This window comes from Equus caballus, chromosome 16, assembly GCF_041296265.1.
Source record: "Equus caballus isolate H_3958 breed thoroughbred chromosome 16, TB-T2T, whole genome shotgun sequence".
NCBI lineage: Eukaryota > Metazoa > Chordata > Mammalia > Perissodactyla > Equidae > Equus > Equus caballus.
In genome coordinates this window covers 14,804,060-14,826,783 of record NC_091699.1, presented here as the reverse complement: position 1 = coordinate 14,826,783, position 22,724 = coordinate 14,804,060, and the positions used below count along the sequence as shown (strand labels likewise).

General features: G+C 41.3%; 1 protein-coding gene across 2 annotated transcripts in view; it reads right to left on the bottom strand.

Moving 5' to 3' along the window:
- C16H3orf20 (chromosome 16 C3orf20 homolog) overlaps positions 1–22,724 on the bottom strand; it is a 90,276-nt gene that overhangs the window by 46,173 nt on the left and 21,379 nt on the right. For both annotated transcript variants that reach the window (XM_014731393.3, XM_023619914.2), the window contains exons 5-8: positions 21,934–22,069; positions 20,651–20,935; positions 4,618–4,770; positions 3,728–3,848 (exon numbers count right to left, since the gene is read on the bottom strand). In XM_014731393.3, the coding sequence (XP_014586879.3) occupies positions 3,728–3,848; positions 4,618–4,770; positions 20,651–20,935; positions 21,934–22,069 (695 nt within the window). The remainder of the gene's footprint in view (positions 1–3,727; positions 3,849–4,617; positions 4,771–20,650; positions 20,936–21,933; positions 22,070–22,724) is intronic.

The following is a 22,724-nucleotide window of genomic DNA, read 5'->3' as shown; positions in this document are numbered from 1 at the left end:
TCTACTTGATCTTCCACATAAATTCTGGACTGAGCATGCCAGGCCTCAGCTTAACAACTAACCAGTTAGCTATGCTTCCAATGTAGCTAAGTTAACTCCTAACAGGCTGACCCTCCCACAGAACATGAAAAAAAAAGCCCAAAGGCTCTGAAGAGTAAACAAAGCAGGCAGATTTTGAAGAGTCAAAACTTAAAAGAAAGGACCAGCATGGGACAAGTTTCCATTTTACAACTTTACGTGAAGGCAGGCCATAGTCATAGCAAAACACCACCATCTTTCTGGCCCAAAGAAACAGAGGACAGACCCTAGGGCAACTACAGTTACAGCAAAGTAAGAAGAGAATTCCAGAAGGGACAGAGCCAGAGAAATAGACCCCCAAATTCTCTGTATAAACCATCCACATCTCTGCCTGAACCCTGAACCATGTACGAGCAGGGCAAACTCAAGACAGCTCACAGTCAAGGAAATAGAAAAATGGAAGTGAGTTTGAGCTGCTGCACAATGCAGGGGAGACAAAGTTCACGGTGTGAGTCTAACCAAGCTCATTGCCTATTAAAACAAAAATATCAACACTCTGCAGAGAAACGCATCAGAATTCGGCGACTCCACAACATAACATTCACACTGTTAGCAATCCAAAATTACTCAACATGTGAAGAACCAGTGAGGTGGGAGCCATTCTCAAGCCAGTGGATAAGAACCTGTCTCATATGTCCCAGATGCTGAAACTATCAGACAAGGAATTTAAAGCAGCTAATTTAACCATACTCGATGAGGCAAAGGAAAACATACTTGTAATGAATGAAACAACAGGAAACCTCAGCAGAGAAATAGAAAATATAAAAAGAACTAAATGGAAATTGTAGAACTAAAAATATCTATTTGAAATTTAAAAATTTCACAGAATTAGCATAATACCAGAATGGAGATGACAGAATAAAGTCAGCGAGCTTGGAGATGGATCTATAGAAATTATCCAATCTGAGAAGAGAAAAAACTTGAACAACAAAAAAGAACAGAGCCTCAGGGACCTTTGGGACAATAATAAAAGTTTTAAAATACATCTAATTGGAGTCTCAGGAGAAAAGGAGAGAAATTGGAGCAGATTTTGTTTTCTAAAATAATGGCAGAAGACATCCCAAATTTGGTTAAAGACATGAATTTACAGATTCAAAAAGCTCAGTAAATCCCCAACAGAATAAATATGAAGACAACCACACCTAGACATATCATAATCCAACTTAGAAAACCAAAAAAAGAGAAAATATTGAAAGCAGCTTAAGAAAATGAGCAATGATTTGAATAACTACAGACTTCTCATCATAAACTATGGAGGACAGACACAGTGGAACAACATCTTTAAAATATTGGAAGAAAAACAGTCAACCCAGAATTCCATATCCAGGAAAAAATATCCTTTCAGAAAGACATTTTTTCACATTTGCACTTCAAGAAACACTAAAGGAAGTTCTTCAGGCTGAAGAGAAATGATACCAGAGGGAAACTTGGATTGTCAGAGAGGAATGAAAAACACTGGAAATGGTAAATATCCAGGTGAAAACAAACTGGCCACTGCAGCCTCCGATACAGCATACAAACTCCTCAGCCTGACATCCAACACCTCTCACCTGCACCCCAAAACACGTACACCTCTTGCTCTCCTTTCTTTGACAAGAAACACTCGTGAACTTCTAAAGATGCCACATGGAGTCCCAACTCCAAGCCTTTCCAGATGCTACTGCCTCTGCCTATGAATCACATGCACACACACTCATGTCACAGCTCAAGGGCCACCTCAGCTTCCAGGCCACTCCTGGATGCAGCAGCCCCTGTTGTGCATTTGTGTATGTGGCTCCAGGGAACAGAACAATGAACTAAAATATACTGCTAAAACACTTCAGTGACGTCAGAGCACCTTCCTCACTATTATATCATTTAGTTTTCACAAAAGCAGCATGAGGCAGGAGGGCAGGTCTGGTGACCCACCTTGTATTAATGAGACAGCAAAGGCTCAGAGAAGCTGAGCAGTTTTCACAAAGCTGCACAGCCAGAGTCTAGCAAAGCTGGCACTAGTACTTGGCTCCTCAGACTCTCATCCTAGTTCTTCATCCACTTGGCCACACAGACACATAACATATTATGCCTGCTTGCAACTGATTAATAATCTTCTTGGATTTTAAACCTTTCATATAACTACAAAAAATATATATTAAGACAAGAGCTCAATACCCTCCAAGATTGGGGATCTTGGACCTAGCCAAGCATCAGAACTGTGAAAACTATAGAAATCTCAAACTCATAACAGACCAACTAAATCAGAATCTCTCTGGGGCTGTGCCTAAGGGTCTGCATTTTTTTTAAGTCTCATGGGTGATTCTGAAAGGCAACCAGAGCTGAGAACCTGTGCATTGCAGGACTAATTGTCAAATGACTAACCCACACTGTGGGCACTGTGAGAAGAGAGAAATGGATGTGGGCTGGGATGGCATGAAGGAAGGGAAATCTGAGCAGGGCTATGAAGGAGGGAAAATTGGATTGGTGGAGAGAGGAGGGAGTGCATTTCAGGCCAAGGAGGTAGGAAAGGTAAGACATGCTCAAGTAATTGAATGTTCCTGAGCAGAGGTGTGATCTACAGAAACTGGGATATAAGAATGAGAATCCAGTGGCCAGTGCAGAGGATGAACAATCAGGGTGTGAGACAGGAGGTGAGGGGCAGGGCGCCTGAGCCCTCCCATGCACTCCTGGAGGGCTTCTGTCCATAACCTCACCTCGGGGCTCTTAATCTCAGGCCACCTTAGGTGGATTCTATGCCCTGTGATCTTTCTCTAATCCCAACTCTATGAGCATGTCCCTCTCTTACGGCCTTATCCTTTTCTACCCCATGTTCTTATTACTCCTTGAGACTTCTGAGTCCCTCAAAGGGCCTTTCTTAGCTTTCTATCCCCTAGATCAGTGATTCTCAATCAGGGGTGATTTTGCCACCAGGGGACATTTGGCAATGTTTGGAAATATTTTTGTTGTCACAACTGGGGCAGGGGGTACTAGTGGCATCTATTGGGATGCTGTTAATTACCCTACAATGCACAGTTATAACAAAGAATTATTCATCCCCAAATGTCAGTAGTGCCAATGATGAGAAAATTCACCTTCGATAAAGTGACAAGCACATAGAATTGCTTTATTAGTAATGTAATGTATTGGTATTTAATATTAATAATTCAACAGTAATTTATCACAATAAATCTCTGATGAATGACTGAACAACAAAGTGAATGAAAATAAAGTCTGTGTTTATCAGCACCTTTGAATCCCAGATTTTTTTTTATTTCACAGATAGTAAAGTTATAAAAACAAACACTGGGCAGACAACATAGAATTTTCCTACTGCCACATATAGACGTTAAAAATAAAGCTATCAACTACTATAAGTTATTTTCTAAAATAAAGGACATTTTAACAATAAAAATGTAATAATATTAATAATAACAATAAAATAGGAAAGATAGTACCAAAAAAAGGTCATTACGGCAGCCAACAGCTGCTGTCAGCTGGTGAAAAGTTCACTTTAGCCAGCCCTGGACCACCACCCACCAACCTGGGAACATCCCAATGAGAACACAAGCTCCTGGAAGGCAGAGCTCCCAGCTTGGGGTGGCCCTCTGGCTTTAATGCTGGGCAGCCTTGGAAAGGCCACCACGGCCACCCAGCCTATGCTGCCCGCCCATACCTTATATTGCAGGGAGAGCAAAGTCTCCGTCTTGGAGGTCCAGTTCCACTTGTGGACTATGTAGCCCTTGTAGTCGTAGGTGGCCCCACCTTCCTCATCCAAGACCAAGACGTAGGGGCAGCTAGGAGAGACACAGAGGTAAGGAGCCGCCACCAGGCCCCTGAAGGCAGCTCTCATCACCTTGGGCCATAGGCAGGCAGGGCCTTGAGACTCTGCCCCAGGCTGGAGGAACCATGAAGTCCTGCAGGCAGCCTCACTTACCCCATCTAACATGGCCTGAGGCCTCCTCACCTGTTAATGCTACCGGGAGTCTGTCAGGAATGGCAGTTCTGAGGGAGATGATAGAGGCTCAGGCCAAACCCAAGCAGGGAAGACAAGGAATGTGTGCCCTGTTGCCCGGGAGCCTGAGCATACAAGACCTCAGGCACAAAAACGGGAACTAGAACATCTATAACACGAGAGTAAGTCATCCCTTCTGAGGACAGTGCCTTACGAAAGGCCAGACAAAATCAACTATTTTGCTGACAAGAATATGTGCTTCTCTTAAAAGATCCCAGAGAAGTGGTGCCCATGGCCTCTCCTTCACTCTCTCCTGGTATAAAACACTTTTCTCCACTAAAGAATTCTTTCATGAATCCAGCCAACAATCAAGATCTTAGCGCTCTGGGGGTGCAGGTGGAGTAGGACTTGGGGAGTTGCCCCTCTCATTGACTATGACATGGATCCAGGAAGCGAGGACCAGGCAGCCCAGCCTCAGCCCTGCCTCACTGCCTTCCTAGACTCCTGGACACTGCTGGCCCCTCCTTTTCCCAGGGACTGTCACCTCAGTGCCCCCTTCATTACCCCAAGAGATATTTCCATGGGGCCAATGGTCCCCCCAACCCACTCACCAGGCCTTCAAGTTGTAGTGAACACAGCCCTGGCCTTCAGCATTGAATAGAGCCAGGAAGGAGAAGCTGGGTGTGTCATTAAAGAGGTAGGTGATGGTCCTCCCTCTGCAGCATGTGGGGATCTGACACATGGCGATGTTTCCGGAGGGATAGCTGGCAGAAATGGTTAAGTAGAACTAACAGAAACTCTCCAGGTTCCCCTCTCAGGTGCCCCGTGGAAAGCAAGTTGACATGTCAAGGTATTAGCTATTGGGTGCATCATTCCCAGTCTTCAAAGACCCTCCCTGCACTTTTCATAAGTAACAGTTAAATTCCTATGGAACCTGACCACGCCCTGGGTGCTTTCCTGGATCTTCTTTCTATTCCTCACAACCACCCTGTGGCAGTAGTATTATCTCCATCTCACAGACAAGTGGGGTTTCCCTGCATCTGAGCGGTTTCCTGGGATACAGGACTTTCAGTGTCCAAACCAGGATGAGCTGGTCACTCTACAGATGAGGAATCGAAGGTGCAGAGGAACAATCTTCCTCTCAGAACACCACAAGGGAGCGGCAGAGCCGGGATCTGAGCTCTGAGGCCAGTGATATTTCTAACTCTGTCAGGCTACCTCCCCTTCTGACTAATAGGAGAGTAGGCAATGTATCCCTACTCATTCCTACTAAGGAGGCCCCAAAAGCAATGGTCTCAACTAACAGAGACATGGTGTGGGCATCTACTATCCTATGTGCCGCGGTCTCAGAAGCACCACAGACATAAGAATTTCAATGGCAGCACCGGGGTGCACACCCTTAATCCTTCCCTACTAACTGATTGAAAGAAATTAACAGATAGAAATTATGAAAGGTAACTAAATAGAAACTCTGGAGTTGAATAGTAAAATAAATGAAATGAAAAATTCACTAGATGGGTTTAGCAGCAGATTAGAGCAGTAGAAGACAGTAGAAGGAAGAATCAGTGAACTTCAAGACAGATCAATTGAAATTATCCAGTCTGAGGAGTAGAAAGAAAAAAGAATGTAGAAAAATGAACAGAGCCTAAGAGATGTGTGGGAGACCATGAAGCAGATCAAAATATGTATAACAAGAGTCTCAGAAGGAGAGAGCAGAGAGAAGGGGTCAGAAAGCATATTTGAGGAAATAATGGCTGAAAACTCCCCAAATTTTATGAAAGATATAAATCTACACATTCAAGAAGCTCAACAAACTCCAAGTAGGATAAATTCAAAGAGAGCCACCCTGAGACACAAATAATGTATCAAACTGCCAAAAGACAAAGACAAAGAGAGAATCTTGAAAGCAGGAAGAGAAAAGAGATTCATTGTGTACAAGGGATCCTTACAAAGATTGATGGCCAAATTCTCATCAGAAACCAGAGGTCACTGGGAGGAAATACCTAAAGAACTGAAAGAAAAAAGCCGTTAACCAAGAATTCTATATTAAGCAAAACTATCCTTCAAAAATGGAGAAATTAAGACTTCCCACATAAAGCTGAGGGAGTTCATCACTAGTAGACCTGCCTTCCCAAAAATGCTAACGGGAGTCCTTTAGGCTGAAATGAAAGGACACTAGGCAGCAATTCAAAGTCATACACAGAAAAAAAGAACACCAGCAAAGGTGACTATATAAGTAAATATAAAATCCAGTATTATTGTATTTTTGGTTTATAGTTTCTCTTTTTTTCCTATAGGATTTCAAAAAACAAATGTATAAAATAATCATTGTAAATCTATGTTAGTGACACACAATGGATATATAAAGATATAATTTCTGATTGTAATGACACACAGAAGAAGGAATGGAGCTATAGAGGAGCAGAGTTCTGTATACTGTTGAGGCTAAGTTGGTATTAATTCAAACTAGTTTGTTGTCAGTTGTAATAATAAAGTGTATTATTTTCTTGGGGCTGCCATAAATAAGTAAACTGGGTGACCTGAACAAGAGAAACATATTCTTTCATGGTGCTGGAGGCTACGAGTCTGAAATCAAGGTGTTGACAGGGCCATGCTCTTGGAGGCTCTAGGGAAAAATGCTTCCTTGTTTCTTCCTAGTTTCTGGTGGTTGCCAAAAATCTTTGGCATTCCTTGGTTTATAGATGCATCATTCTATCTCTGCCTTGGTCATCTCATAGCCTTCTTCCCTTTGTGTATGTCTCAGTTTTCTCTTCTTATAAGGATACTAGTCATTGAATTAGGGCCCACCTTAATCCAATATGACCACATCTTAACTTAATAATTATTTCTGCAAAGACTCTATTCCCAAATATGGTCACATTCTTAGGTTCCAGGGGAACACATATTTTTGGGAGACACTACTCAACCCATTATACCAGGATAACCACAAAGAAAATAACTAAAAAATTTTGAGAAAAGGAAATGAAAAGGGAATTCAAATGGCTTGCTACCAAAAAAAATCAATTAAATACAAAAGAATGCAGTAATGGAGAAACTGAGGAATAAAAAAGATATAAGACATATAGAATACAGATAGAAAAATGGCAGAATTCAGCCCTTCCATATCAGCAATTACTTTAAATATAAATGGATTAAACTGTCCAATCAAAGGTCAGAGACTGACAGAATGGATTTAAAAGAAACAACAAACAAAACATGATCTGACTGTATGGTGTCTACAAGAGACTCACTTTAGATCCAAAGATACAGTTAGGTTGAAAGTAAAAAGATGGAAAAAGATCTTACACGCAAACAGTAACCAAACAAGAGCAGAGGTGGATATACTGACGTCAGACAAAGTAGACTTTAAGTAAAATTTTTTGACAAGAGACAAACAAAAACACTATGTATTGAGAAAAGGGTCAATACCCCAAGAAGATCTAACAATTATAGACATATACACACCTAACAACAGAACCCCAAAATATACAAAGCAAAAATCGACAGAATTAAAGGAAGAAATAGTTCTACAATAAGAGTTGGAGATTTCACTACCTCACATTCAATAAGGATAGAACTAGATAGAAGACCAATAAAGAAACAGAGGACTTGAACACCATAAACCAACTAGATCTAACTACAGAATGCTCCACCCAACAATAGCAGAATATACATTCTTTTCAAGTTCACATGGATCATTCTCCAGTATGTACAATATGTCAGGCAATAAAGCAAGTCTAACAAATTTTAAAAGATTGGAACCATAGAGAATATCTTCTCTAAAAACAGAAAGAAACTAGAAATCACTGGCAGAAGGAAATTTGGAAAATTCACAAATAGGTGGAAATTAAATGACACAGTCTTAAACAACCAATTGCTAAAGAAGAAATCACAAGGGGAAAGTATTTTGAGACAAACGAAAACAAAAACCCAACATATCAAAATCTATGGGATAAAGTGAAAGCAGTACTCAGAGAGAAATTTATAGCTATAAATACTCATATTAAAAGAGAAGAAAGATCTCAAATCAATAACCCAAACTTCTACCTTAGTGAATTATAAAAATAAGAGCAAATTAAAGGTAAAGCTAGCAGAAAGAAGGAAATAATAAAGACTAGAGCAGAAAAAATAAAATAGAGAATAGAAAAATAATAGAGATAACCAGCAAAACCAAAAGTTGGTTCTTTGAAAAGATCAACAAAATTGACAAACCTTTAGCTAGACTGACTGAGAAAAAATGAAGACTTAAATTCCTAAAATCAGAAATGAAAGTGGAGACATTACTACTGACCTTACAAAAATGAAAAAAGATCATAAGAGAACTATATGAACAATTGTACGTCTACAAGTTAGATAACCTAGTTGAAAAGAACAAATTCTTAGAAACATGAAAGCATAACTACAGGATACAAGATTAACACAAAAAAACTAGTTGACCCTGACACACATGGGATGTCTTTCCATTCATTTCAGTCTTCTTCCATTTATTTCAATAATATTTTTAGTTTTCAGTGTACAAGTCTTGCACTTCCTTGGTTAAGTTTATTCCAAAGTATGTTATCTCTTTTGATGCTATTGTAAGAGGCATCATTTCCTTTTCTTCATTGCTTTTTTATTGTTGTTGCTCATAAAGCATTTCAGATAATTTGTTGCTACTATTCATGGATTGGAAGACCTAATATTGTCAATGGCAATACTCTCCAAAACGATCTACAGCTTCAATGTAATCCCTATCAAAATCCCACTCATCTTTTTTGCAGAAATGGAAAGTCCCATCCTAAAATGCATGTGGAATTGCAAGGGACCCCAAATAACCAAAATAATCTTGAAAAAAAGAACAAAGTTGAAGGACTCACACTTTCTGATTTCAACACTTATTATAAAGCTACAATAATTGAAACAGTGTGGTACTAACATAATAATAGACACATAGATCAATGGAATCATAGAATCCAAAATTAAACCTATGCACCTATGGTCAATTGATTTTCAACAAGGGTGCAAAAACTGTTCAATGGGGGAAAGAATAGTCTCTTAAAACAAACAGTGCTGGGACTACTGGGTGTCACATACAAAAGAATGAAGTTAGACCCTTATCTCACATCATATGCAAAAATCAACTCAAAATGGATGAAAGACCTAAATGTAAGAGCTATAACTATAAACCTCTTAGAATAAACATAGGGGTAAGCAATGATTTCTTAGCTATGAAACCCAAAGCACAAGGAACAAAAGAACAAATAGAGAAATTGGATTTCATCAAAATGAAAAACTTTTTTACATCAAAGGATGCTACCAAGAGAGTGAAAGAACACACCACAGTATAGGAAAATGTGTTTGAAAATCATGTATGTGATAAGGGTCTAGTATCCACAATATATAAAGAGCTTTCACAACTCAACAAGACAATGACATTCATAATGAGTAAACTTGAATACACATTTCTACAAAGAAGATACACAAAGAAGGCACTCAAAATCATTAGTTATTAGGGAAATGCAAGTCAAAGTCACAATGACCTATCACTTCACACCCACTAAAATGGCTGGAAGTAAAAGATTGGAAAATACCAAGTATAGTCAAGGATATGTAGAAATGGGAAGCTTCACACATTGCTGGTGGGAATATAAAATGGTGCAGCCACTGCGGAAAACATTTTTGAGGTTCCTCCATAAGTTAAACATAGAATTACCACATGACCCAGTAATTCTACTCCTAGGTATATACCCAAAAGAATTAACAGGTGTGCAAACAAAAACTTTTACAAGAATGTTCATAGCAGCATTAGTCACAATAGCCAAATACTGGGGAAAACCTAATGCCCATAAATAAAGGAATGGATTTTTTTTAAAGTGGCATACATATCCACACAATAGAATATTATTCAGCCACAAAAAGGAATGAAGTAGTGACACATGCTACAACATGTAGGAACCTTGAAAACTAATTATGCTAAGTGAAAGAAGCCAGACAAAAAAGGTCACATATTGTGGGATCCCACTTACATGAGATGTCCAGAATAGGCAAATCCACAGAGACAGAAAGCAGACTGGTGGTTGCAAGGCCTGAGGGTGGAAGGAAATGGGAAATGACTGCATAATGAATATAGGGTTTTCTTTTGGGGTAATGAAAAACTTTCAGAACTTGATAGATGTGGTTGTTGCACAACATTGTAAATGCATGAAATGTCACTGAATTGTACAAATTAAAAGGATTGACTTTATGTTATATGAATTTCACTCAAATTTTAAAAAAAGGAATGAACTACTGATGCAGACTACAATGTGGATGAACCTTGAAAACATTATGCTGGGTGAAAGAAGACAGACACAAAAGGCAGCATATTATATGAGATACCTGGAATAGATGGAGGCAAAAAGCAGAGCAGTGGCTGCCAGAAACCGCAGGGGAGGGAGAAATGAGGAGTGACTGCTTAACAGGTGTGGGGTTTCCTTTTGAGGAGGTGCAAAAGTCCTGGAACTAGATCATGGTGATAGTTGTCCAACACTGAATATATGCGAGGGAAGTTTGATGGGAGAACCTGTGATTGAGGGAAGACATCCAGGGGACACTGACAACCCAGATGAAATGAATTCTGGGATGGTTGTGGGGTCTGATGCTGACAAGTGCAAACCAATCAGGGCTTGGAGCTTTTTGGCATCCCAAGGACAGATATATCCTTTCTACCTGAGAGATTAGCCCAGCAGTCTCCATGAAAACAGAATCAACTGCTGAGCCCAGGGTTCTGTGGAAGCCATGAGGTGAGGGAAGTGTCTTCCAAACATTTTCTCTGCTCAAGAAGCATCCAATAGCTGCACATGTGCTTTGGCCATTTGAACACAGTAACAGAATTTCTCCTTCAAGATCACTGGCTCCAACTTCTTCATCTTATAATGGAAGGAAGTCAGGCCCAGAGAGATGAAGCGAGTTGTATGGGGTCAGCAAGAAGAACTGGGGCTAGAACCTAGGCCTCTTGGGACTCCCAAAGAGGAAATGCAGTAATTGCCAGGATGTGATCACTGTTGGGGTATGAATCAAGCATGCCAGTAGCATGGCCTGCAGGTTTGGGGTGGTCCCACCCAGGCAGACCTCAGGATTCTGAGGCAGGTGAGAGAACAAAGATCATACACTAGTGCACCCTCTCTCTGGTCCTGCCACAGTAACATAATTCAGACACAGCTTGAAGGAGCTCAGGGAGATGATCCTATTCAACACAGGGAAGAGTCAGAAAAGGGGGAGGGGGAGCCCCACGACCCACAGTGAGCAGCAGCTGCCCTGGAAGGAGCATGCTGTGCTCAATGTCACAGGGAGCACTGGAAGCAGGGCTCTGCAGAGTGGGATGAATGGATTCATTTACAGTCAGAGAAACAATAGGACTCCTTTGACAGGGCACTTAAATTCTGAATTCCCAGTTCAGTGGAGAGGAAGTCAAATGAAGTAAGGGGGGCTGCTGTTGGGCAGGGCTGCCTGGGCAGCCTGTTTGAGAGCTCAGTGAGCTGCCCTCTCCTTCAAAGGTAGGGGACACTGAGTACTCAGTGGCTTCATTATTAAATGAGGTTCCCTCCCATCCCCCCATCCCGTTCTCTGCTGGAGGAAACAATCCCAAAAGGCATAAAAATGGTGCCAGAGAAGGGGCCCTAAATGGAGGTGAGGCAACCCTGAACCCAAATTCTGCCACCAAATTCCTTTTGTGACACTGAGTGAGTCACACCACCCATTCTTACAATGAAGAGACAGGAAAGAACAGCTTAGGGTCTTTCCCTCTTTGACGGCTCGTCCAACTCAGACTGCAGAACCTGGAATAATGCTTCACTCTCTCTGGCCTCAGAGCCTTGCTGCCAAATGGGTTGGGCATGTGGGGTCTGTTCCAGCTCTAGGGCATGTTGGGGAGGGGCTGACAGGACTCCTGCAAGGAACACAGGGGTCCAAGGTGACTACTCGATCCTTTGCTTCTCACCCTCACATTTTCCAAAGGGAGCCTTCTCTGACCTGGATAAAATCTTCATACCCTGGAGGACCAGGCACCAAGATTTTTGGTCAATTGGAAAGCCAAAGGAGAGTGATGTCACCATCATGGTGGAGTGAGTTGTTCCCTCGGTCTCTCCCTTCTAATTTACAACTAAACAGACATTCATTAACCAACAGAGGATTCCCTACAAAGCACAATAGGACGTCTGAGAGGTACACGCAGTCATACATCTGAAGGTGGAGGTGCTGGATGCCAGGGAAGCAGTGTAAGGAGCTGTGCGGATCCCTGCCCCTCCCCAGTGCCAGTGATCTAGGTTGTGAGTCCTCACACAGCAGCCAGCACATGACTGAAAGAGGATGTGGCAAGGGGCAGGCAGGCATGTGCGTGAATGCTTTCACTTTTGGAGTTGAAGCCTGGCCCACAAGAGCACCCATGATGCAGTGGCAGCCCTGCCCATGGGAATGCTCCACACCAAGTGGAGGGGCTCAGCTCCCGCAAAGAAGCCCCCACCAACCACAGCAGCTCCGGTGAACTGCCCACAAGTGCAGAGTGGGCATGAACACACAAAAGAAAGCAGCCCTACAGTCCTGCCCAGCCCACCTGCTTGGCTAGTCCCCTGCCAGGGCAGCAGTCCCACACCAGAGCACCTGCATGTACATGTGTGACCCACTAAGTGGCCATCGCCAGTGGGCAAATGCAGAGGAGCCCAACTGGCACAGCTTTCAGCAGGCACGGTGGATTCAGAAAACTAAGCTCCTGCCCCCAACCCAGAGGTGGGAGGTGGAATCTGTGACCTGATACTACTACAAATGCATCAGCAAAGGATTAGTCCATCAAACATGATGAAAAACTACAGTAAGACTTCAGAGCAGAGGGAAAATAACAAGTCTCCAGAAACCAATCCTGAAGTCACAGAAATTTAAAATCTAAACAACCAAGAATTCAAAATAGTTGTCATGAAGAAACTCAATGAGTTACCAAAAAACTCAGAAAGACAGTTCAATGACCTCAGGAATAAAATTAATGAGCAGAAGGAATACTTCACCAAAGAGACCAAAACTCGAAAGAAAAAAAAAAACCAAACAGAAATTCTGGAGATGAAGAACACAATGACTAAGATAAAAAACTATCTAGAAACCTTAAAAAACAGAGCTGACATTATGGAGGACAGAATTAGTGATTTAGAAGACAGAAATATAGAAAGCCTTCAGGTGGAGGAGGAAAGAGAAGTAAAACTTAAGAAAAATGAAGAAATTCTTTGAGAAATATCCAACTCAATTAGGAAATGCAACATAAGGATTATAGATATTCCAGAGGGAGAAGCGAGGGAGAAAGGAGCAGAGAGCTCATTCAAGGAAACAATAGCTGAGAACTTCCCAAACCTGAGGAAAGAACTGGATTTACAAGCACACGAAGCCAACAGAACTCCTAATCACATCAACGTAAAAAGACCTTCTCCAAGGCATATAGTAGTAAAACTGCCAAAAGTCAATGACAAAGAAAAAGTATTAAGGGCAGGGAGGCAGAAGAGAACAATCTACAAAGGAACCTCAAGCAGGCTTTCAGCAGATTTCTCAGCAGAAACCTTACAGCCTAGGAGAATGGAACAATATATTCAAAATACTGAAGGACAAAAACTTTCAGCCAAGAATACTCTATCCAGTGAAATTATCCTTCACATATGATGGAGAAATAAAAGCTTTCCCAGATAAACAAAAGCTGAGGGAATTCATTTCCACTAGGTCTCCCTTACAAGAAATGATCAAGGATGCCCTCATACCTGAAACAAAAAGGCAAAGGTTTACAAAGCCTTGAGCAAGGAGATAAATAGACAAAATCAGAAAATTGCAGCTCTCTATCAGAATAGGTTAGCAAACACTTAATTATAACATAAAAGGTAAAAGGAAGGAAAGCATAATTAATAACTATAAACACTTCAACGTAGTCAAAAACTCACAACACAAAACAATTTGTGACAACAATAACTCAGAAGGGAAAGAGGAAATGGATGGAACCTGCTTAGGCTAATGGAGATAAGAGGCTATCAGAAAATGAACTATCTCATCTATGAGATCTTTTATACAAACCTCATGGTAATCACTAAACAAAAAATCAGAGACACAAATCATAAATAAAGAGAAAACTGAGAAAACCATCTCAGAGAACCACTAAACTGAAATGGCAGTCAGAAATATGACGGAAGAGAAACAATGGAAATATAGAACAACCGGAAAGCAAGAGATAAAATGGCAGTACTAAGCCCTGATATATCAATAATCACTCTGAATGTAAATGTATTGAATTCTCCAATCAAGAGACACAGAGTGGCCGGATGGATTAAAAACAAGATCCAACAATATGCTACCTCCAGGAAACACATCTCAGCTCTGAAGACAAACAGGCTCAGAGTGAAGGCGTGGGAGATGATACTGCAAGCAAATGGTAAGCAAGAGAAACTAGATGTTGCCACACTTATACCAGACAAAGGAGACTTCAAGATAAAGAAGGCAATGAGAGACAGTATATAATGATAAAAGGGACAGTCCACCAAGAAGACATAACATTTATGAATATATATGCACCTAGACAGGAGTACCAAAGTACATAAAGCAACTATTAACAGATCTAAAAGGAGAAATTAACAGCAACACAATAATAGTAGGAGACCTCAACTCTTCACTTAGAATGATGGATAGATCATCCAGACAGAAAGTCAAGGTGGCAATACTGGATTTAAATGAAAACTTAGACCAGAGAGACTTAATAGATATATATAGAACATTCCATCCAAAAACAGCAGAATACACATTCTTCTCAAGTGCACATGGAACATTCTCAAAGATAGACCACATGTTGGGAAACAAGGCAAGCCTCAATAAATTCAAGAAGATTGGAATCATATCGAGCATCTTTTCCAACCACAACACTATGAAACTAGAAATCACCTACTAGAACAAAGCTGGAAAAGTCACAAATATGTGAAGACTAAACAACATGCTACCGAACAACCATCAGATCAATGAAGAAATCAAAGGAGAAATCAAAAATTACCTGGCGAGAAATGAAACTGAAAATACAACATACCAACTTTTATGGGATGCAGCAAAGGCAGCTCTAAGAGGGAAATTCATAGAAATACAGGCCACCTCAACAAACAAGAAAAATCTCAAGTAATTTTAAACTACACCTAACAGAACTAGAAAAAGAACAAAGCCCAAAGTCAGCAGAAGGAGTGAAATAATAAAAATTAGAGCAGAAATAAATGAAATAGAGACCCCCCCCAAAAATAGTAGAAAGGATCAATGAAACTAAGGGCTGGTTCTTGGAGAAGATGATAAAGTTGACAAAACCTTAGCCAGACTCACTAAGAAAAAAAGAGAGAAGGCTCAAATTAATAAAATTAGAAATGAAAGAGGGGAAATTACAATGGATACTACAGAAATACAAAGGATAAGAGAATACTATGAAAAACTACATGCCAAGAAATTGGATAACCTAGAAGAAATGGATAAATTTTTAGACTCATAGACCTCCCAAAACTGAATCAAGAAGAAATAGAGAATCTGAATAGACCAATCACAAGTAAAGAGATTGAAACAGTAATCAAACACCTCCCAGGGGCTGGCCCCATGGCGTAGTGGTTAAGTTCTGTACGCTCTGCTTCAGCAGCCTGGGTTCACCAGTCTGGACCCTGGGTGTAGACCTACACCACTAATCAGCCATGCTGTAGTGGCAACCCACACAAAAAATAGAGCAAGACTGGCACAAATGTTAGCTCAGGGCTAATCTTCCTCAAGCAAAAAAAAAAAAAAGAGGAAGATTGGCAAGAGATGTTAGGTAAGGGTGAATCTATGTCAGAAAAAAATCTTCTGCCAAAACAGAAGTCCAGGACCAGATGACTTCTCTGAAGAATTCTACCGAGCAATCAAAGAAGATTTAATACCTATCCTTCTCAAATTATTCCAAAAAGTTGAAGAAGATGGAACACTTCCTAACTCATTCCATGAGGTGAACATCACCCTGATACCAAAAACAGACAAGGACAACACAAAAAAAGAAAATTACAGGCCAACATCGCTGATGAAGATAGATGCAAAAATCCTCAACAAAATATTGGCAAATCGAATACAGCAATACATCAAAAGGATCATACACCATGATCAAGTAGGATTTATTCCAGGGATGCAGGGATGGTTCAACAACTGCAAATCAATTAATCTGCTAAACCACATTAACGAAATGGAGAATAATCATCACATGATCATCTCAATAGACGCAGAGAAAGCATTTGACAACATCCAACATCCATTTATGATAAAAACTCTGAATAAAATGGGTATAGAAGGAAAGTACCTCCACAAAATAAAGGTCAGATATGACAAACCCACAGCTAATATCATTCCGAGTGGAGAAAAACTGAAAGCTAACCCTCTAAGAACAGGAACCAGACAAGGATGCCCACTGTCACCACTCTCATTTAACATAGTGTTGGGAGGCCTAGCCAGAGCAGTCAGGCAAGAAGAAGAAATAAAAGGGTTTCAAATTGGAAAGTAAGAAGTGAAATTGTCACTATTTGCAGATGACATGATTTTATGTCCTAAAGAATGCACCAAAAAACTTTTAGAAATAATCAATACAGTAAATTTGCAAGATACAAAACCAACATACAAAAATCAGTTGCATTTCTATACACTAACAATGAAGTAGCAGAAAGAGAAATTAAGAATACAGTCCCATTTACACTCGCAACAAAAAGAATAAAACACCTAGGAATAAACTTAACCAAAGTGGTGAAAGATCTGTACACTGAAAACTAGAAAACATTGTTGAAAGAAATTCAAAACACAAGGAAATGGGAAGATGTTCTATGCTCTTGGATTGGAAGAATTAACATAGTTAAAATGCTCATATTTCCTAAAGCAATCTACAGATTCAGCGCAATCTTTATCAAAGTTCCAACAACATTTTTCACAGAAATAGAATAAAGAATCCTAAAATTTATATGGAACAAGACCCCAAATAGCCAAAGGAACCCCGAGAAAAAAGAACAAAGCCAGAGGCATCACAATCCCTGATTTCAAAATACACTACAAAGCTATAGTAACCAAAACAGCATGGTACTGGCACAAAAACAGACACACAGATCAATGGAACAGAATCAAGAGCCCAGAAATAAACCCACACATCTATGGACAGCTAATTTTCGACAAGAGAGCCAAGAACATACAATAGAGAAAGGAGTCTCTTCAATAAATGGTGCTGGGAAAACTGGACAGCCACAAGCAAAAGAATGAAAGTAGACTATTGTCTTACATCATACACAAAAATTAACTCAAAATGGATTAAAGACTTGAATATAAGACCTGAAACCATGAAACTTCTAGAAGAAAACACAGGCAGTATACTCTTTGACACTGGTCTTAGCAGCATATTTTCAAATACCATGTCTGACTGGGCAAGAGAAACAATAGAAAAAATAAACAAATGGGATTACATCAAACTAAAAAGCTTCTGCACAGCAAAGGAAACCATCGACAAAAGGAAAAGACAACCTAACAATTAGGAGAAGATATTTGCAAACCACATATCTGACAAGGGATTAATATCCAAAATATATGAAGAACTCATACATTTGAACAACAAAAAAACTAACAGTCAAATTTAAAAATGGGCAAAACATCTGAACAGACATTTCTCCAAAGAAGATATACAGATGGTCAATGGGCACATGGAAAGATGCTCACCATCATTAACTGTCAAGGAAATGCAAATCAAAACTACAATGAGATATCACCTCACACCCGTCAGAATGGCTATAATTAACAAGTCAGGAAACAACAAGTGTTGGAGAGGATGTGGAGAGGAGGGAACCCTCGTACACTGCTGGTGGGAGTGCAAACTGGTGCAGTCACTCTGGAAAACAGTAAGGAGATTCCTCAAAAAATTAAGAATACAACTATCATACCATCCAGCTATTCCACTGCTGGGTATTTATCCAAAAAACATGAAAACATGAACACATGAAGATACATGTACCCCATATTCATTGCAGCATTATTCACTATAACCAAGACTTGGGAGCAACCTAAATGCCCACCAAGGAACGAATGGATAAAGAAGATGTGGTATATACACACAATGGAATTCTACTCAGCCATAAGAAACGATGAAATCTGGCCGTTTGTGACAGCACAGATAGACATTGAAGGTATTATGCTAAGCAGAATAAGTCAGAGGGAAAAAGCCAAATACTGTATGATCTCACTAATAAGTCGAAGATAAAAACAACAAACAATCACAGAGAGACAGAGACTGGATTGGTGGTTACCAGAGGGGAAGCGAGTAGGCAGGAGGGCAAAAGGGGTGCCTAGGCACATGTGTGTGATGATGGATTGCAATTAGTCTTTGGGTGGCCAACACGACGTAATCTACACAGGAATCAAAATATAATGATGTACACCTGAAATTTATATAATGTTATAAACCAATGTTAACACAATTTTTAAAATTTTTAAAAAACAAAAACAAACAAAAGAAAACAATACCATTTACAATTGCAACAAAAAGAATAAAATATCTAGGAATAAACTTAACCAAGGAGGTGAAAGACCTATACACTGACAACTATAAGACATTGTTCAAAGAAATCAAAGAGGACGTAAAGAAATGGAGACATATTCCATGCTCACGGATTGGAAGAATAAACCTAATTAAAATGTCCATACTACCTAAAGCAATCCACAGATTCAATGCAATCCTGATCAGAATCCCAATGACATTCTTCACAGAAATAGAACAAAGAATCTTAAAACGTATGGAAGGAGAAAAAATGCAGAACAGCCAAAAGCAATCCTGAGAAAAAAGAACAAAACTGGAGGCATCACAATCCCTGACTTCAAAATGTACTACAAAGCTACAGTAATCAAAACAGCATGGTACTGGCACAAAACAGACACACTGATCAATGGAACAGAACAGAAAGCCCAGAAATAAAACCACACATCTATGGACAGGTAATCTTCAACAAAGGAGCCAAGAACATACAATGGAGAAAGGAAAGCCTCTTCAGTAAATGGTGTTGGGAAAATTGGACAGCCACATGCAAAAGAATGAAAGTAGACCATTATCTTACACCAGACACAAAAATTAACTCAAAATGGATTAAAGACTTGAAGGTAAGACGTGAAACCATAAAATTCCTAGAAGAAAATATAGGCAGCACACTCTTTGACACTGGTCTTAGCAGCATCTTTTCGAAAACCATGTCTGCTCAGGCAAGGGAAAGAAAAAACAAACAAAGGGGACTATATCAGACTGAAAAAACTTTTGAAAGGCAAAGGAAACCAGGAATAAAATGAAAAGACAACCCACCAACTGGGAGAAAATATTGGCAAATCATGTATCTGATAAGGGGTTAATTTCCAAAATATATAAAGATCTCATACAACTCAAAAACAAACAAAACAAGCAACCCAATCAAAAAATGGGCAGAGGATCTGAACAGACATTTTTGCTAAGAAACTATACAGGTGGCCAACAGGCACATGAAAAGATGTTCAACATCACTTATTACTAGGGAAATGCAAATCAAAACCACAATGAGGGGCTGGCCCGGGGGCACAGCAGTTAAGTTTGCAAATTCCTCTTCTTGGCGGCCCCAGGTTCACCGGTTGGGATCCCGGGTGTGGACATGGCACCGCTTGGCAAAGCCATGCTGTGGTAGGCGTCCCACATATAAAGTAGAGGAAGACGGGCACGGATATTAGCTCAGGGCCAGTCTTCCTCAGCAAAAAGAGGAGGATTGGCAGCAGATGTTAGCTCAGGGCTAATCTTCCTTAAAAAAAAAAAAAACTACATGAGATATCACCTTACACCTGTTAGAATGGCTATAATTAACAGGACAAAAAATAACAAATGTTAAGAGGGTGTGGAGAAAAGGGGATCCTCTTACACTGCTGTTGGGAATGCAAACTGGTGCAGCCACTGTGGAAAAGAGTATGGAGATTTATCAAAAAATTAAAAACAGAAATACCATATCACCCAGCTATCCCACCACTGGGTATTTATCAAAGAACTTGAAATCAACAATTCAAAGAGACTTAGTCACCCCTATGTTCACTGAAGCATTATTCACAATAGCCAAGATGTGGAAGCAACCCAAGTGCCTATCGACTGATGAATGGATAGAGAAGATGTGGTGTATATATATACAATGGAATATTATTCAGCCATAAAAAAGGCAAAATTGTCCCATTTGCAACAACATGGATGAACCTTGAGGGTATTACATTAAGTGAAATAACAGAGAAAGACAAACAGTGCATGATTTCATTCATCTGTGGAAGATAAACAAACACATGGAGAAAAAGAACAGATTAGTGGTCACCAGAGGGGAAGGGAGTTGGGGGTGGTGAAGGGGTAAAGGGGCACATTTATATGGTGACAGATAAAAACTAGACTATTGGCAGTGAGCACAATGCAGTCTATACAGAAACTGATAAATAAATAATGTACACCTGAAATTACACAGTGTTATAAACCATTATGACCTCAGTCAAATAACTGGGGGAAAAAACAAAATAAAAGCCAAAGTAAATACTGAGGCTTTTTCAAACCTGGGAGTTCTCAGGGGCGGAGTTGCTGGGGAGAAAGGGTGGCACCAAATAAAAGGATACTAAACGAAGGAGGACCCATCATAGAAAGTGTAATGCAACTTGCTGACCTTCTTGGCTGACTTGATGTCCTGTGACTGCCGGTTGAAGTGAGGATGGTGGGAGGCAGGGTGGTGGGGGGCGGGAGTGGAAGTGTGAGCACCAAGAGGGTGAGCGGGATGGGAGCTCAGGGGCTGAACGTCTCCTTTCAGGCCCGTCAATGAATGAGAGGGTATATTTGCCCTGTAGTTGCGTAAGATCACGGGGTAGGAGAGATTCCTCTCTTTCCATGCGGCCCTCTCGGCTTCTCTGCAGGGAAGGAGACCAACAAACCTTCTAGCTACTTGGCTCTCACTCACCAGGGCGGCTCCCTCCAGCCCCGCCCCAGCTCCCAAGACTCCCATCCATTTCCCCATCCCCAAAGTACCCCTGTCCCCACCCCGTCCCCTTCATCCTTAAAGGTAGTATTTCAGGGGACCCCTCTGAGCCCAGTCCTCGCCGGATTTCCACCTTCAGTGCTGGGGTGAGGACCTATAGAGAGGGAGTGTGTGCAGAAACGGGGCCTTGGGGGGCTGGAGGCTTCGCTCCCTCCCCAGTTCTGAGGTTACAGGAAAGAGAGCTCCCATCCAGAGCGTTACAGTAAGGGGCACACGGAGTGGCTGCCCTCTATCCGCGTTCTGTAGCTGCAAAAGTACTCAATGGTCCAGGAAGCCCACGACATACACGGCTTAGATGTGACTAGGTTTTAAATCCTTTACAGCCCGTGGTCTGGGCCTTCGGAGAAATGCAGACTAACTTGCTAGGATTTGGGGACCCGCCAAATCATAAATGTCACTTATCACCCATGTCACTGTTTTTCGTTTGTTTTCAGAGGTGCTTCTCTTTTCTGTAGGAGAATATCTGACAAACTATGTTAAGAAATAAACATTCAGGGCACAAAGGCTGCAAACGGTAAGAAGCTCTGCAAAGGGGCATCACTGGTGAGGAGACGAAGAGCAAAGACCACCAAGCTGTGGGACCTCACGCCATGCCTTACCCTCCTGCTCGGGCTGCCTCAGTTTCCTGATCAGCAAAATGGGCACCCGTCCCCTCTTCCCCATAAGGTTGTAGTAAGGACTGAAAAGGACTGTGAGTGGGAAAGGACTGGGGACATGCATGCGTGTGAGGGACGGCCACCCCTGTCCCTGTCATTGGGGGCCCTGGGTAGCCGAGACTTCCCCTCAGACACTTCCATGATTTCAGGCACACACAGGCGACTGCTGCCCACGCCATCCTCTCCCATCCACCCCCACCACTGAGGTGCTCACATACGGCGACACAACTCCTGCAGCTTCCCCCGGGCCTCGGGGCAGGGGTCGCTGAGCTGGGTGCTGTCAGAGGCAGAGGTCCCGGGGCCTCGGTGGCGGGGCGGTGTGGTGGGCTCTTCCACATTTTTCAATTTCCCTGTAATTGGAGATGAAGACGTTATGGAGGGCTTTTAGAAAATGGTCTCCCCAGATGCTGTGTCCACCTGAGGGTGAGCGGTGGGGAGAGCAGGACAGCGGCACCGCCTGAGAATCAAACTAATTGGGGAATTGTTTATGCTTCCCGGGCAGGTCACTCATGAAACAGAGACATCGCTCTGTGAGTCCACTGAGCCTGCGTCAGGAACAGACCGTGCAGAGTGGCGAATCCAGCTGTGTTTGCCAGACTAGTTCTAGTGAGCAGAGCACAGACGTGGCTGCCACGGACGCTGAAGTGATTCCCTTCTGATACCTCTGATCAAAGACAAAACGTCCCAGGGGGTCAGCACTGCCCTGGCGTTGGCTGATCTCAGGCCTTCTGCAGAGGGCAGTGTGTCGATTGAGACTTGCACTGCAATTTTTTTAAATAACTGTGGTAAAATACACATAAAAATTTACCATCCTAATCATTTATTTATTTATTTGGTGAGGAAGATTGGCCCTGAGCTAACATCTGTTGTCAATCTTCCTTTTTTTTTTTCCTCTCCAAAGTTCCCTAGGACATAGTTGTGTGTCCTAGTTGTAGTATATCCTTCTAATTCTTCTATGTGGGACGCCACCTCAGCACGGCCTGATGAGCGATGCCAGGTCAGAGC